The sequence below is a fragment of the Oryctolagus cuniculus genome, chromosome 18, assembly GCF_051225735.1.
Source record: "Oryctolagus cuniculus isolate XC-2025 breed Fujian yellow rabbit chromosome 18, ASM5122573v1, whole genome shotgun sequence".
In the NCBI taxonomy this organism is placed as follows: domain Eukaryota; kingdom Metazoa; phylum Chordata; class Mammalia; order Lagomorpha; family Leporidae; genus Oryctolagus; species Oryctolagus cuniculus.
The window spans coordinates 6,937,686-6,953,717 of NC_142884.1; the positions used below are offsets into that span (position 1 = coordinate 6,937,686).

At 41.2% G+C, this 16,032-nt stretch overlaps 1 protein-coding gene and 1 pseudogene across 1 annotated transcript; both read right to left on the bottom strand.

Moving 5' to 3' along the window:
• Positions 1-356: 356 nt before the first annotated feature.
• ORYCUNV1R1586 (vomeronasal 1 receptor oryCunV1R1586) lies at positions 357-1,385 on the bottom strand. The gene has a single exon (NM_001167273.1). It carries the CDS (start codon positions 1,383-1,385, stop codon positions 357-359), a length of 1,029 nt encoding a protein of 342 aa, NP_001160745.1.
• Positions 1,386-14,736: 13,351 nt separating this feature from the next.
• Positions 14,737-15,658, bottom strand: ORYCUNV1R-PS1561 (vomeronasal 1 receptor oryCunV1R-ps1561 pseudogene; annotated as a pseudogene).
• Between the last annotated feature and the right edge of the window lie 374 nt (positions 15,659-16,032).

Below are 16,032 nucleotides of genomic sequence, written 5' to 3' on the forward strand. Positions count from 1 at the left end.
TAAAATTTATTTTATTACTTACTTTAGAGCAAAAATTCAGGCTGTCTTGTTGAGCCACACTGTGGTAAAGGAACTGCTTGCACAAACATGTTTAAACTCTCAGAGGCATTGAGGAATAAAGAGCTCACATTTGTGGGGGCAGGCATTTGGTCTGGCAGTTAAGAGGCAAGGCAAGACTATTCTGTCCAAATCACAGTCCCTGGGTTTGATACCCAGTTCTGATCCTGATTCCAGAATCCTGGTAATCCAGACACTGGGAGGCAGTAGTGATGGCTCAAGTAATTGATTCCCTGGCTCCCAGCTTTGTCCCTGAGCCAGAGCCAAGGTAGATATATGGAGAGAGAATCAGATTATGGTTAGTTCCATCTTTGCCCCTTAAGTATGTAAGTGAATGAATAAATTTTATAACCATTGATGATATAACCATTTTGAATACATATACAATTGACACACTCATGGTAAATAGGAAATTCCATGTCCCTTGTTGGGACAGAGCAGAGTCTGGGCACTCTGGAGTCATGGCTCATGAGAATGTAGGGGCTCACAGCTGGGAAATCCCCAGTGATTAGTACAGAGGTGTTCACCAGCCACAAACTGGGATTTTTCAGAACAGTCAGGCAAATGTGAAAGATGGAGGAGAGAGTGCACAAAGACACAAAGGTGCACACCAGGACAAGGATGCTGTGGGTGGCTCTGGACACTGGGGAGGACCTGGAGGAGACATTGGTTCCATGGATGTATTGGACCTGCTGCTTGTGCCTGTACAGGGTGAAAACTATGTAGCTGCTGGACCACATCATGAAGCCCACAAGAAGAACATTTTGGAAAAATACTACAGCTGCACACAGGGACTCTATGTATTTTCCAGAATTCACAGAAACACAGTACACATGATCAACTTTCTCTGTGATATTTTTGTCAGTTATTCTCTCATGTATGTACAGAAGTACTTGGATATTCAGTATCATGTTCAGTATCCAAAAGAGTATAATGAAAGGGCCACTGTATTTGGGAGCTTCTGCTTTAAATTCTGCCCACCTGGGTTTCTCAGGACTGATTGTGATGGCCTGGGAGATGCTTAGGAGGCAGGTGCTGCAGGTAGTTATATCCCTTCTCACTCTTTGTACATAGAACACAAGCTTGCACCCAGCATCACTAAGGAAATCCTTCATCCCCAAAGCTGTCATGCTTTGGGGGACTCCTCTAACAAGAATGAATAAACAATTGGCTACAGTCAGATGTTTGGTGATCAAATCATTGGATCTAAACTTGCATCCTGTGAAGTAGAGATAGAGATAATGGGAAAGAAGAGAGAAATTCCCCAGGATACCTGTAATAGTTTGTGATAAGTAGATCATCCCCATTATCAAATCTCCGGTGGCCATCCCATCAGCTCCCAATGTCTGATTATTGTCTCTGAGCCTGAGATTTCTATATGGGAAATGAGGCATTAGCTCCACGTATTAATGTCAAGTGAAACTCAGCTTTCTCTATTCACATTGTTCTCCAGTGGCATCATTTCACCATTACAGATAATTGCTTAATATTTATCCTCTGTGAAAATGATTCCAAAGAGTTGAACAGGTAGTCTTTAAGGTTACTCATCTAATCACTGGTATAGAGACACTAGTAGTGATTCCTTTTGGTCATTACTCAATGAGAAGCTAGCAGTATTCATTAAATTGGTTATAAAGTTATTACACAGGATGATCCAAGCAAGGGATCCTTTAGATGTTTACTTCATTTCTTATGTGCAAAGTGGAATGTTGAACCTGCTGAGCTTGTACAAAAACAGTTCAATTGACTACAGTGTTATTCTAAGATAGCTACTTAGCTATGTTCTCCAAATAACACATGTGTATGCTTAGTTATTTTCCTGCTTTGTCAATTTCTCTTAGACTGCTAGTACTTTGCTTTGTCATTTTGTTTGTACAGTTTTAGCTTATGCTTAAAGATTTCCTCCATAAGACAATGCCAACAATGTGTGAACATCAGGTGTTAACATGTAGATAACCTTATTATGGTATAACTTATGGGTTCTTTCTCCTTGAAAAATTGTATGTAATTCAAAATTGACTGTAGAAGACAATGGAAACACAATTTGGCTTTTATACTAGGATAAAAATAAAACTCAGGAACATATATTGTTCCCTACCCTACAGAACTAACACCAGTACCTGGTGAAATTGTGTATTGTAGGAACTGAAAATGATTACATTTGTGTAATATTTTATACCTTTACTAATATTTACATGAAAGCATTTTCCATAAAGGCTAAACTTTGAAGGGTTGAAGTATAAAGCGTCTACCACGCAGAACCCTTAGGGTCAAATGATGTGTATTTTATCATTTGGAATTGTGGAGCTTCCAGTTGAGAGACAATACTTTCAATCCAGAGAAACTCGGGTGACATGTTTACCCCTGAAAGCTGCCATATCCAGCCAAACACCCCAGGTTAACACTGACTTTTCCTTGAACAGGCTTCCCTTATTAAAAATGGAAGAGAATCTTTCCATAAGTAAGCAAACTTCTGTGTTTTCATTAGACAACTATCAGTATCTCTATTAGGTATTCCATAGAGCCAAGTTAGAGAAAACTTTTCTATTCCAGGAATTGCCACTGGGATTCCCTGTTTCTTTCAGTTTATGAAGGTTCCTGTAGGTTTGTCCCAGTCCACATCACAGGTCCAGTGCATCTCTACTGTTTATGAAAGTGGAGTCCACAACTCCTGTACATAGACTGACCAGTAGATTATTCGGAACCCAGCCCTTAAGTACATTAAATATCAGATTTCATGATTATCTTCATTGAACACCAAGAATCAAAGTCACTGTGCATGACACCAAATTCCAAGGAGTGGTGCAGTGTGTGGGCCCCCACTTCCCTGTCGTATCTCAGCACGCATCTCAGAATCCTTTCTCCTTCCTATGAGGCTGGGGCACAGGACCAGGTGCAAACACAGACAAATCCCTTTCTCACCTGATCACTCACCCAGACTCCTGATATAGCTACTCATTTGAAGCATCTTTCTTTCATGCTGACATAGAAATTGTCCAAATTCTTTCAGCTGTTGGGATAAGTACTTGCCTGAAGGTCACCATAGTCAGGCCTGAATGGCATGGAGGCAGCAGGGCCACTACAAAGGGTGTGTACCTGTGACCTCACCTCCCTGCAGAGCTGCAATTATCTGTTCACCCACAGCTGCCATGACAGTGCAAATTGGGGTACTGAGCATAATTGTGAAAACCTTTCCCTTCTGTAGGTACATGGAAGTTTCTGAGTCCTCATACTTGAAACTATGATGTAACAGGTGGAGTTATTTAAGTCCTTCAGCTCTTACCTACTCCATTCAACAGAATTGAATGGTTATCTTTGGCTTTTCACTATTTTCTTATTAACTGTTAGTACCCTCAGTTGATTTTGTAATTGATTAGAAATACAAAATATGAGTTGAAATTTCTTCCTTGGATGTTTCTATCAGCAAATCTACTGTTTTCCCAAGTCCACTCTATCATTCCCAAATTTCCAAACCAAGGCTGTAATGACAGACATTACTTAGACTGTTGGTTGGGTCCCTTATTGTTTAGGTTTATTCCTAAGTATTTTGTTCTGTGCAATGATATTGTAAATGTGATTACTTTCCTATTTTTTTTTCTAATCACACTGTCAGACATTAGAAATAAAACTGATTTTTGGCCGGCGCCACAGCTCAGTAGGCTAATCCTCTGCCTCTGGCACCAGCACACAGGGTTCTAGTCCAGGTCAGGGCACCAGATTCTGTCCCGGTTGCCCCTCTTTGAAGCCAGCTCTCTGCTATGGCCCGGTAGTACAGTGGAGGATGGCCCAAGTGCTTGGGCCCTGCACCCCATGGGAGACCAGGAGAAGCACCTGGGTCCTGGCTTCAGATCAGCACGGTGCACTGGCCGCAGCATGCTGGCCACGGCGGCCATTGGAGGGTGAACCAACGGCAAAAGGAAGACCTATCTCTCTGTCTCTCTGTCTCACTGTCCATTCTGCCTGTTAAAATAAAAAAAATTTAAAAAGAAAAAAAAACTTATTTTTACATATTTATTTTTACCCTGCAACTGTACTGGATTTATGATTAGTTCTAAGATTTTTTAGTGGAATCCTTAGAATTTTTGCATATGAGATCATTCTGAGAGAAGTAAAAATTCTTTTTTAAGAGAGTTGTTTTTAAGATTTGCATAGGCCGGCGCCGCAGCTCACTAGGCTAATCCTCCACCTAGCGGTGCCGGCACACCGGGTTCTAGTCCCAGTCGGGGCGCTGGATTCTGTCCCGGTTGCCCCTCTTCCAGGCCAGCCCTCTGCTGTGGCCAGGGAGTGCAGTGGAGGATGGCCAAGGTGCTTGGGCCCTGCACCCCATGGGAGACCAGGAAAAGCACCTGGCTCCTGGCTCCTGCCATCGGATCAGCGCGGTGCGCCGGCCGCAGCGCGCCGGCCACGGCGGCCATTGGAGGGTGAACCAACGGCAAAGGAAGACCTTTCTCTCTGTCTCTCTCTCTCTCACTGTCCACTCTGCCTGTCAAAAAAAAAAGATTTGCATATTTATTTAGGTGGTGTCAAGATGGTGGAATAGGAAAGGAGCACAGTAATAGTCCGGGAAGAGACAGTTTAATAAAATGGAGATACTGCAGGTTCAAGGAAGAGTTGGGGAAGAAACAGCAGAGGAAACCCTTCCAGAACTAGTGATTCACGGTGGACCTGCATGGAGGGCATGGGAACCCACAGCTCAGAACACCAGCGGCAGAATCTACACGCCAGCACTGGAATGTGAGGTGAGCCGAACTCAATAGCCTGAGACACCGGCAACAAAGCAGAAGGAGGAGCATAGAGGGAATGAAGCTTGAAGTCCCATGGGGGAAAGTTCACCAGGCTAACTAGAGGAGAGAGGAAAAAAAAGGGACCAGTATGAAAACAAGTTTCTCTCTCTCCGCTCACCTCTCAAAGGCAAGCAAGACAAAGAGCAGGCACCATTTTGGTAATATGTAAAAGCTATGTGACCTCAGGGCTGCACCTGCCCACTACCAAGCAGAAAAACCTGACTCTGGGGGGGGGGGTGAAATAACAGGAGATTAGGACCTAGTGAATGTGTGGAGCCAATGAACCGAGACTGTGAAAAAAGAGATGGTGGGTGAGAGAACTCATGGAGTTCATGTGAGTACTCTCCAGAGATGCTACAATTAGGTAACCTTGGCAACCCAGTGAGAGAACTGCAGGAGAATTTGAGCCCACACTCAGGGCAGAACAGATTCCCTGTGTGGTCCTTGGAAAAGAGCAGGCAAATGTTATACCCACAGGAGCCAGAGATCGGAAGCTGACTACCTTCAATTCTGTTCAGCTGTGTGGAATTAATTCCCTTCTGAATCAAAAAGAGAGAGAGTGATTTACCACGCCTAACCTGGGAGTGTCACCTTTGGCACACCCTTAACCAGGAAGAACCAAACAGAGCTCTCTGGCCACACCCATCTCAAGCCTCTAAGGCTCCATCAAAAGCAGACAGTCCACTTAATACACTCATAGTATAACAAGAAAAAAGAACACCAAAGCGAGGGAAGAAGAATCCAAAGAATATCTCCATAATGCCAAGCAACAGACACAGAAACTGAGGAAACAAGAAAAAGGAAGACATTATGATGCCCTCGAATGAACAAGACACCCCAAGCCAAGATTATGAAGATGATGAGATGGAAGAAATGCAAGATACAGATTTCAAAAAATTTATAAGAACATGTAGAAGTTTTCAAAAACAAATGCTTGAACTACATAAATCCTTACTGGACAGGATAGAAAATCTCTCTTGTGAAAATGAAATCTTAAGGAGAAATCAAAATGAAATGCAGAAACTAGTAGAACAGGAAAGTGTGATAGTGAAGAGAAATAAAAATGAAATGAAGAACTTAATAGATCAAATGACAAACACATTAGAGAGCCTTAAAAACAGAGTCAGTGAAGCAGAAGAGAGAATATTGGACTTAGAAGACAGAGCATAGGAAAGTATACAGTCAAACCAAAGAAAAGAAGAGGACATTAGAAATCTAAAAATATTGTTGGGAATCTACAGGATACTATTAAAAAAACAACATTCAGGTTCTAGGAGTTCCTGAAGGCATGGAGAGAGAGAAAGGATTAGAAGGTCTTTTTTAGTGAGATACTAGCAGAAAACTTCCTGGGTTTGGAGAAGGACAGAGACATCCTAGTACAGGAAGCTCATAGAACCCCTAATAAACATGACCAAAAGAGATCCTCACCACAACACATGGTAATCAAACTCACCACAGTGAAACACAAAGAAAAGATTCTAAAATGTGCAAGAGAGAAACATCAGATTACTTTCAGAGGATCTCCAATTAGACTCACAGCAGACTTCTCATCAGAAACCCTCCAGGCTAGAAGGGAATGGCAAGAATTAGCCCAGGTACTAAGAGAGAAAAACTGCCAGCCCAGAATATTATATCCTGCAAAACTCTCATTTATGAATGAAAGTGAAACAAAGACCTTTAGAAATTTATTTGAAAAAAAGAGTTACAGAGAGAAACTAGAGACATTCTCTATCCACTGGCTTACACCTCAATGGCCACAATGACTGAGCTAGGCCAGGCCAAATTCTGGAGCCAAGAGCTTCCTCCAGGTAACCCCATATGTTTAGGGACCCAAGGAATTGGGTCATAATTCCCTAGTTTCCCAGGTGCATTAGAGGTAGCTGGATTGGAAGTGGTGCAGTCAGGACTCAAACTGGCACTCATATGGGATAACAATGCAGGCCATTGCTTTAATGCAATGCACCATAGTGCTTGTCATGGGTCATTTTCTTTTTTTAAAAAAATAGATTTATGTATTTATTTGAGAGAAGAGATATAGAGAAAGCGAATGAATAAGGGGGGAGGGGTCTTCCATCCACAGGTTAACTCTCCAAATGGGTGGAATGGCTAGAGCTGGGTCTATCTGAATCCAGGAGCCAGGAGCTTCTTCCAGGTCTGCCACATGGGTGCAGGGACCCAAGAATTTGGGCTAACCTCTATTGCTTTTCCAGACTGTTGTCAGAGAACTGGATCAGAAGAGGAGCAGCCAGGACTTGAACAGGTGCCTATATGGGATGCCTGCACTGCAGATAGAGTCTTAACCTACTACACCACAGCACCAGCCTCAGCCCTGTTTCATTTTCAAAAAAAGATGCTTAAAGGTGAGTAGACAGCTAGCTAGCCTAACAGCTTATAGATGTGTAGATGGTTATCTCTGTAACTATAATATTCAACAAGTAAAAAGTAGGAAAACCACAGTTCCACAGGCGTGAAAACTAGTATTAATGAGGACTAAAAATAGCAGCCATATCACAAGATGTCCTCTTCATTCCTATACATTTCTTTGTATTCTATGTTAACTGCCACATATCAGAAAAAACATACGATACTTGTCTTGGGGGCTGGCTAGTTTCAGTCAGTGTAATGGTTTTCGATTGCATCCATTTTGTTGCAATAGAAATAATTTTGTTCTTTCTTACAGCTGAGTAGTATTATATTTAAAAAAAAGCTGAGTTGGGGGAGAAAGAGAGAGACTGATGGAGAGATGAAAGATCTTCCACTTGCTGGTTCATCCCCAGATGGCTGCAATAGCCAGTTTGAAGCCAGGAAACAGGAACTCTATCCTGATCTCCCATGTGAGTGGCAGGGATCCAAGTTCTTGGGCCATCATCTCTTTTGTTCCAAGGCACATTAGCCGTAATCTGGGTCAGAGTAGAGCAGCTGGAACCCAACTGGCACACTGCTTTGGGATGCAGGCATAGCAAGTGGTGGCTTAACCTGCTGCACCACAATATCAACCTAAGCAGGCCCAACTTTTGCCTCAGAAAGTTTGTTTTATTGCTTAAGTAATTAATCTGCTCCAAATAAAGACACTATAACTGTCTTCTAAAATATTCATTTAAGAAAAATCTTTGAAAAGATAACTTAGAATAAAAGCTTATAAATGATGTAAGATCTGGGCCAGTGCTGTGGCATAGTAGGCTAAGCCTCTGCCTGTGACACATATGGTGCATCCATATGGGTGCCAGTTCATATCTCGGCCACTCGTCTTCTGATCCAGCTCTCTGCTTGTGGCCAGGAATGTACTTGCATCCAGGTTGTGGAAAGTCCTACAAATCTATCAGAACCAGACAGCTAAAAGGAAAATACAGGTCGATGCCGTGGCTCACTTGGCTAATCCTCTGCCTGTGGCGCCGGCACCCCGGGTTCTAGTCCCGGTTGAGGTGCTGGGTACTAGTCCCAGTAGTTCCTCTTCCAGTCCATCTCTCAGCTGTGGCCCAGGAGGGCAGTGGAGGATGTCCCAAGTGCTTGGGTCCCTGCATCTGCATAGAAGACTGGGAGGAAGCACCCAGCCCCTGGCTTTCGATCAGCGCAACACTGGCCATAGCAGCTATTAGGGGAGTGAACCAACGGAAAGAAGACCTTTCTCTCTGTCTCTCTGTAACTGTCTCACTGTCTAACTCTGCCTGTCAAAAAATAAAAATAAAAGGAAAATACAGCCTAAAATATATCTCAAGAAAAAAGTTGAACATGTGCAAAGGTGTTGGACTTTCTTAGTCATAAAGAACACACAATTAAAATCACTAGCTGGAACCATTGCACATCAATAAGCAAATTGGAAAATTTTACTTTGAGCTCTGCCCACCTGGAGTGCCTGGAACTAATGGTGATGACTTGGAGGCAGGTGACACCAGTGGTTACATCTGTGCACATAGAATAAAAACGTGAACCCAATATCACAGATGAAATGCTTCATCCTCAAATCTACCATGGTTTGGGAACTCCTTTAGAAGAATTACTCAGGAATTGGCTACAATCAGATATTTGATGATCAAATCTGTGGCCCTAAACTTGCAAGAAGAAATCTCCCAGGATCCCAGCAGTAGTCTGTGATGAAAAGATTATTCCTATTGCCATGTCTCTGATGGCCATTCTGACAGTTCCCAATGACTGCTATTTGTCTTCTAAGCCAGAGATTCCTGCATGGGAACATGAGGCAGGAGCCAATTGTGTCACATCAACTACAACTCCATATTATCCACTTGTTACTTCCCACCGAGAAATCATGAAGTATTTTTAAGCACTAAAAATAATTGAGCACTAACAACAAAGTAAGGACCAAGGCTATGAAGGCTTATCCATGAAGATAATCTTACAATCTTAAAATTCCATTAGGTAATAAGTACTATTGTTTTCATTGGAAATATTGGGAAAAATGAGGAGATTAAGGTTAATGATTTTCCTAAATTTAGACTTTTTTATGGGAAAACAAAAACCAGAGCCTGGCTGCAGTGTTAAAAACACAGGGCATGTAAACCCTATGGTAACTGAACAGTGTGAGTACTCGTGCTTTTCTAATTATACTGATGCATATTTAGGAACTTGCATACCTTATTTTACCTTACATTGATGGCAGTATATAATTCTGGCTGCAGCAAGTTGACATCTATGTGTCAGGATGTATTGCGTAAGTCAGTATCAATAATGAGTAAAGTTTTGTATATCTTAAAAAATAGAGATGCCCTCATTGTAGTATACAAAATTCTATATAGATATGCTCCATAAAAAATTGTAGTTTAAAATAGACCATTGCCTCTATATTCAGATAACAACAGGAACTCAAATTTACTTCTTTTTTTTTTGATAGGCAGAGTGGACAGTGAAAGTGAGAGAGAAAGTTCTTCCTTTTTTCTGTTGGCTCACCCCCCCCCACTGGCTGATGCAGCTAGCACGCTGTGACTGGTGCACTGCGTTGATCCGAAGCCATGAGCCAGGTGCCTGTCCTGGTCTCCCATGTGGGTGCAGGGCCCAAGGACTTGGGCATCCTCCACTGCACTCCCGGGCCATAGCAGAGAGCTGGACTGGAAGAGGAACAACCAGGACAGAATCCGGCACTGCAACCCGGACTAGAACCTGGAGTGCTGGCGCCGCTGGTGGAGGATTAGCCTATTGAGCTGCAGTGCCAGCTTCAAATTTACTTCTATGCCAACAATAAAATGTTGCCTATTACGGGAATCATTGAACACAAACTATGTCTTCCCTGAGATATGGGAGAGGAGATACCAATATGTGATGAAATAGTGTAAGGCAAAGGTTCAGTGTTACTGATGTCAAGAATATGCTTATCTGCTCATCAATAACTGGCTAAAGAAAAACTGTTAGTAAATGAGGTAAGATTAGTGTCACATTAAAATGTAAACACCTATGCAGTAGAGAATCTGTAAAGTGTGAAACATTATATATTTGATAAATGGATTTACAGAATTTGGGATTGATAAGAGAATACTTTACAATTGGAGAATATATCAAGAGACTTATTTTTGCTCAACATCTGCTATCTGAAACTCACTATTAAAATGTTATTTCTTTGAATGGTGCTTCTCTAACTCGAAGATGAATAAAAGTCTCATCAAAATGAATAAGGCAGACACAGAAAGAGAAATATCACGTTTCTTCTTTTATGTGGAAGTTAATCTATGTAATATAAAAATTATTTGGATGTCATATTATTTTGGAACATGGAACTAACTGATTCTCTGAGAAGGGCCCATCAGAGATTCTACATAGCAAGATCTTGTTCTGTGACATAGGATCACTAACACCCTCGGCAGATACTTAGGCATGAAAATGATGACCACAGACCACAGAAACATCAGATCAAGGACTGTGATATTACCATTACTGAGACAATGTTGAGAGCAAAAGAAAGGAAACTATAATATGACATTTTCAAAATAACTGGAAATTTATTCATCTTATTGGAAATCAATATTGTGGGGAGCAGCCCGGACTGGACTGAGTTACTGGAATTAAGACTTATTCTATGCATCTGCTCTCCCACAATATGGTGCTGGGAGAGAAGTAAGCAGCTTCCGCACAGCTGCCTCCAGTTCAACCAATAAACTGTAGGACTTGCTCCTGATTGGAGAGCAGCGTGCTCGGCGTGTGGGCAGCCGAGTTGGGATTGGCGGAGGAGGACTATAAAGGAGGAGAGAGACGGCATGCACCAGGGAACATCTAAGGGGAACATCTATCTGAAGGAACACCTGTGCAGCCCCCGAGAAGAGCCGGCCGGCAGTGTGCCGCTCCCCTGCGGAAGTGGGGAATGTGGCCAGGGGAAACTGCCCTTCCACGGAGGTGGAAGGGATAGTAGCCAACCCGGGAAGAACCAGCAGCAAACCCGGGGAGGGCCGAGCAGATGAAAGAACAGCGCAGGGTCCTGTGTTGCTCCTCCACGAAGAGGGGGAGCGACAAATATGAGCTGCTATTCATATGACTACAGATTGATTTTGAGTAGATCTGTTTTAAATTTAAAGATGATTAATGAAATAATGTAAATTAAAGAAGAACATATCTGTGGTCTTACCATAGGAAAAGTTCTCTGGCAGAGAACAAGAATTATAAAATATAAAAGAATAAATGATAAATTATCATATAAAATTCAGCCACTGCTTGGGACATCCACATCCCCTATGAATGCCTGGGATTGAGTCTTGGACCTGCTTCCCTTTCAGCTTCTTGCTAATGCCCCAGGGAGGCAACAGATGGTGGCCCACATGCTTGAATTCCTGCACCTACTTGGGAGACCCAGATGGAGTTTCTGGCTTCTGGCTGCAGCCTGGACCAGTTGTACTTGTGGGCATTTGGGGATTGGACCACTGGATGGAAAGTCAGTCTCTATCTCTGTGTCTTCCTATCTGCCTCTCAAATATGAATAAATCACTTAAAAACAAATATATGTATGTACATATATATATAGTGCCCTTACAAATAATATTTTGAAAGACAGCAGAATAAAATTTTGAAAAATTAATCAAGGTTCTTCAAAGGAAAGGCCATCTAACATTTATTAAACATGTGAAACATACTGAACTCCATTAGTAATCAAGCAAATGCAAATAAAACCAGTACATGAAATCATCACATATTCAAAGAAAAGTTACAGAAATTACCAAATGTTGGCAACATGTGGATAAACCAGAATACCCACAGACATCTGGGGGAAGGCGCAGGTGAGAACAGGTTTTGTGAAGCATTTTACAGTAACTTATAATGTAGAAGCAATGTAGAGCTATGAGCCTACAATTTCCTAAGCAAATATATGAGTAAACCCAACAGATATTCATACATGATTATCCAAGAAAGAGTTCCATATTTGTATCCCAGTGTTATTCCTAGTAGCCCCTAATTGAAAACCACTTAGATGAATTTCAGTGGTGGAGTGATGATATTAATTGATGCTCACACGAGGGAACCTTCAACAGCAATGATCTTGAAAATCTATAGCACATGAAACAAAACAGGTAGCAAAACCTCATAAGGAATGAAAGGTAAATAAGTATATGCTATGCAATGTTACATATGTAAAATTTTAAAACAAGTTGAAGGTTGCCTATCTTAAACATAGAACAGTGGTTATCCAGTGGCGGTAGTCACTGATGAAAGAGAAATTGGCTTCTCAAGGGAGGCAGCAGATATAACTGTGTTTTTAGGATGCAGATGTTGTTATAGAGGTGTGCTGAGCGTGTGAACTTTTATGCTCTCTGAATTTATGACATTAAATTTTGAAAAAAAGAGGACAACATTAAATATAAGTTGGAAGAGAACAAAAATTCTTAATTTATATCATATAAAATTCAGCCACTGCTTGGGACATCCACATCCCATATGAATGCCTGGGACTGAATCCTGAGACTGCTCCCCTTTCAGCTTCTTGCTGATGCCCCTGGGAGACAACAAATGGCAGCCCATGTGCTTGAGTATCTGACACCTACTTGGGAGACCCAGATGGAGTTTCTGGCTTCTGGCTGCAACCTGCAACAGTTTTTGTAGTTGTGGGCATTTGGGGATTGGACCAGTGAATGGAAACTCAATCTGTCTCTATCTATCTATCTATTTATCTATGTATCTATCTATCTATCTACCTCTGAGTCTTATTCTCTCTCTCTCTGCCTATCAAATATAAATAAATCATTTAAAAACAAATACATATATAGTATTCTTACAAATATACCATGTAATTTACCATCATATTATACAATCTATAAATAAAAGGTATAAAATATTTAAAATATTTAAGAAAGTAACTTGGAATGAGTTAAGGAAGAGTTAGGAAATCGACTATGTGAAGTGCATGAGTCTACAAGGAATGGATGAATCCAATCGCAAATGTATATCCTTTTATATCAACCATAAAGAGCTAATTAATCCTAATAGTCTATCAAGTAGATATGTTTTCAAGGTATGTATATTAAATATAAGTAATAAATGGGAAAATATATAGCATGTAATTTAAATAAATTAAGTACTTGTCATGGTGATATACATTTAAGATAAAATAGAACTTCAGATTAAAGCAAGTTGTTATTTTAATTAGTATTATTTTCATTTCTTTTTTCATTTTTAATTTATAATTTTCTAATAGGCTTGATGGATGGCAAACAAACATAATGTGAGTATACATATGTATACATACATATGAATAAGAAGACATATGTTCATGCAAATGTGTACACATATGCACACACAAATATACTGCTTTAATATCTATATGTATCAAGTGTTTCTAAGTTTTTCATATGAGCTAACACCATGTGGTTTCTATATTTGTGGCACAATATTACACACACACACATTAGGCCAGATTAATTTTACTTTTCAAATATATTGCATAAACCTTATGATGTAAAGACAAGGAAAGCGTTAGTAACATATCTCACAAATTGAAGAACTATTCATATTACTCTTGAAAATGTTCAGGCCAAAAATGCTACAGGAATTAAATGGATTCATGTCTTACCACTTCCAAAGGTTTTCCTCACACTCCCTGCACCACAGGATTATTTCCTGACTTGAGAGACAGGAGAGGGCACCGTGGGACCTGTTTCCTGCCACTCTGCCCAACTGGCATCTTCACATCACAGAAACAATGGACATACAGACCCCCAGCCTGTGCCGTTTACACTCTGCAGTATATCTGTTTTCAACAGGCAACATTCCCTTGAACTCTGGAAACTCAGTGAAAACATCCACTTAAATGATCAACTCCAGTTCAGTTTGAATTCATCTACATTCAAATGACTACTATTTCTCCAAGAATATCAACATACTAATACTCTGAAACTGAACTACCCTCCAGTTAAATTCCATGCTATTCATGATTCCATGGGAGAGTTTTTGTTTCTGCCATTCCACAGCCACTTAATGTCTGGAAATTTTACTGCGCCAGATGAAAGTTACACTCTCAGGGACTTCTCCATGTCTCCAAGGAATCTGTTGTTTTAGCCCTATATAACATCTTAGCTCTTCCATTGTAGTAAAAAATAAAATTTGAGTTACATATATATTACTGTGATAATATCTCACATTTTTCTTTAAAAATACTATTCAATAGAAGAGAGAGGAGAAGAAGGGTGGCAGTGTGGGTGGGAGGGAGGGTAGGGTGGGGAGAATTACTCTATTACTAAATCTGTATTTATAAATTTCATTAAGCTTGTATACCATAAATTTTTAAAATTAGTAAAGCATGACTTCCAAAAAATAAAATTACTATTCAATTAAGTTTATTTTCAAGCAGAGCTCAACTGTCTCATAGGCCATGTTCTTGTAAAATGCCTGCTTCTGAAATGTGCCTCCCGTCTGAGAAGTAATAAAAAGTATGCAGTCAGCCACTGTGAATATCCACAGAGTTTACTTCTCAGAGCACAGAGGACTTTGCTGCTATGATCCAGGGAAGGCAGTGTGTGGGTACCCTGGAGTCATAACTCATGAGAATGTAGGGGCTGAGGCAGGGAAACACACGGTAATCAGTGTGGAGGCTTTCACCAGCCATATTTTGCGAATATTGGAAAAGGCTAAACCAATGTGAAGAATGGAGGACAGGCTGCACAGCAGTACGAAGGTGCTCACCAGGACAAGGATGCTTTGTGTGGCCCTGGACCCTGGGGAAGATCTGTGGGAGAGAGCGTGTATGTATTGGACCTGCTGCTTGTGCCTGTACAGGATGAAAACCATGAAGCTGCTGGCCCAGAGCATGAGCCCTACAAAGACAACATCATGGAATAATATCAGTCCTATGTACATTAAGTCAGTGATTTTCCCATGAGGCATAGCAGAACAGTAGTCATAATCCATTTTACTTGTGATATTACAGTTTTGCCATTTGCCAGTGATATGCACAAGTACCATAATGTTAGCATCATGTTCAGGATCCAGCAGAGAATAGTGGAGGGGCCAACATACTTGGGGGCTTTTACTTTAAGCCCCATCCACCTGGAGCAGGTAGGACTGATGGTGATGGCCTGGAAGACACTCAGGAGGCAGGTGCTGCCAATGGACATATCCCTGCTCACTCTGTGCACATAGAACACAAGTTTGCATACAGTATCATCAAGGAAATGCTTCATCCCCAAAGCTGCCATGGTTTAGGGGACTCCTTTTGAGAGAATGACCAAGGCATTGGCTACAGTCAGGTGTTTGAGAATCAGATCTGTGAGCCTAAATTTGCATCCTGTGAAATAAAGGATGAGATAATGGAGAAGAAGAGAGGAATTCCCCAGAATCCCAGCCAGCGTCTGTACTAGAAAGACCATTCCTAGGGCCAGGTCCCTCGAGGCCATGCTGTCAGTTCCCAGCCTCTGCTGCTCATCCTCTGAGTGAGAATCCTGCAAGCGAATATGAGGCAGTGACCACACAATATTGTTGTTTTCATCGAAAAGATACAGAGAAGCTAAGTAGGGAGAGTTAATGATGTGTCTAATCTGAACAACATGTGTGGCTCAAAAGGGGTTTGGAATTGGCTGGCTGTTCAAAGCTGTGCACTTGAAGGTGATACTGCGGACCTGTTTGCTTTGTTCCTCACATAATGCAGTGTCTATTTAGCCATTCTCATACCCTGTGATTTAACTTAGGTGGCTGATTTTATTACATTGTCTGTAAGTCTACAAGACTGTAGAAGGACTGAAGCTGTAAGTTAATACCAGCTATGGATAAG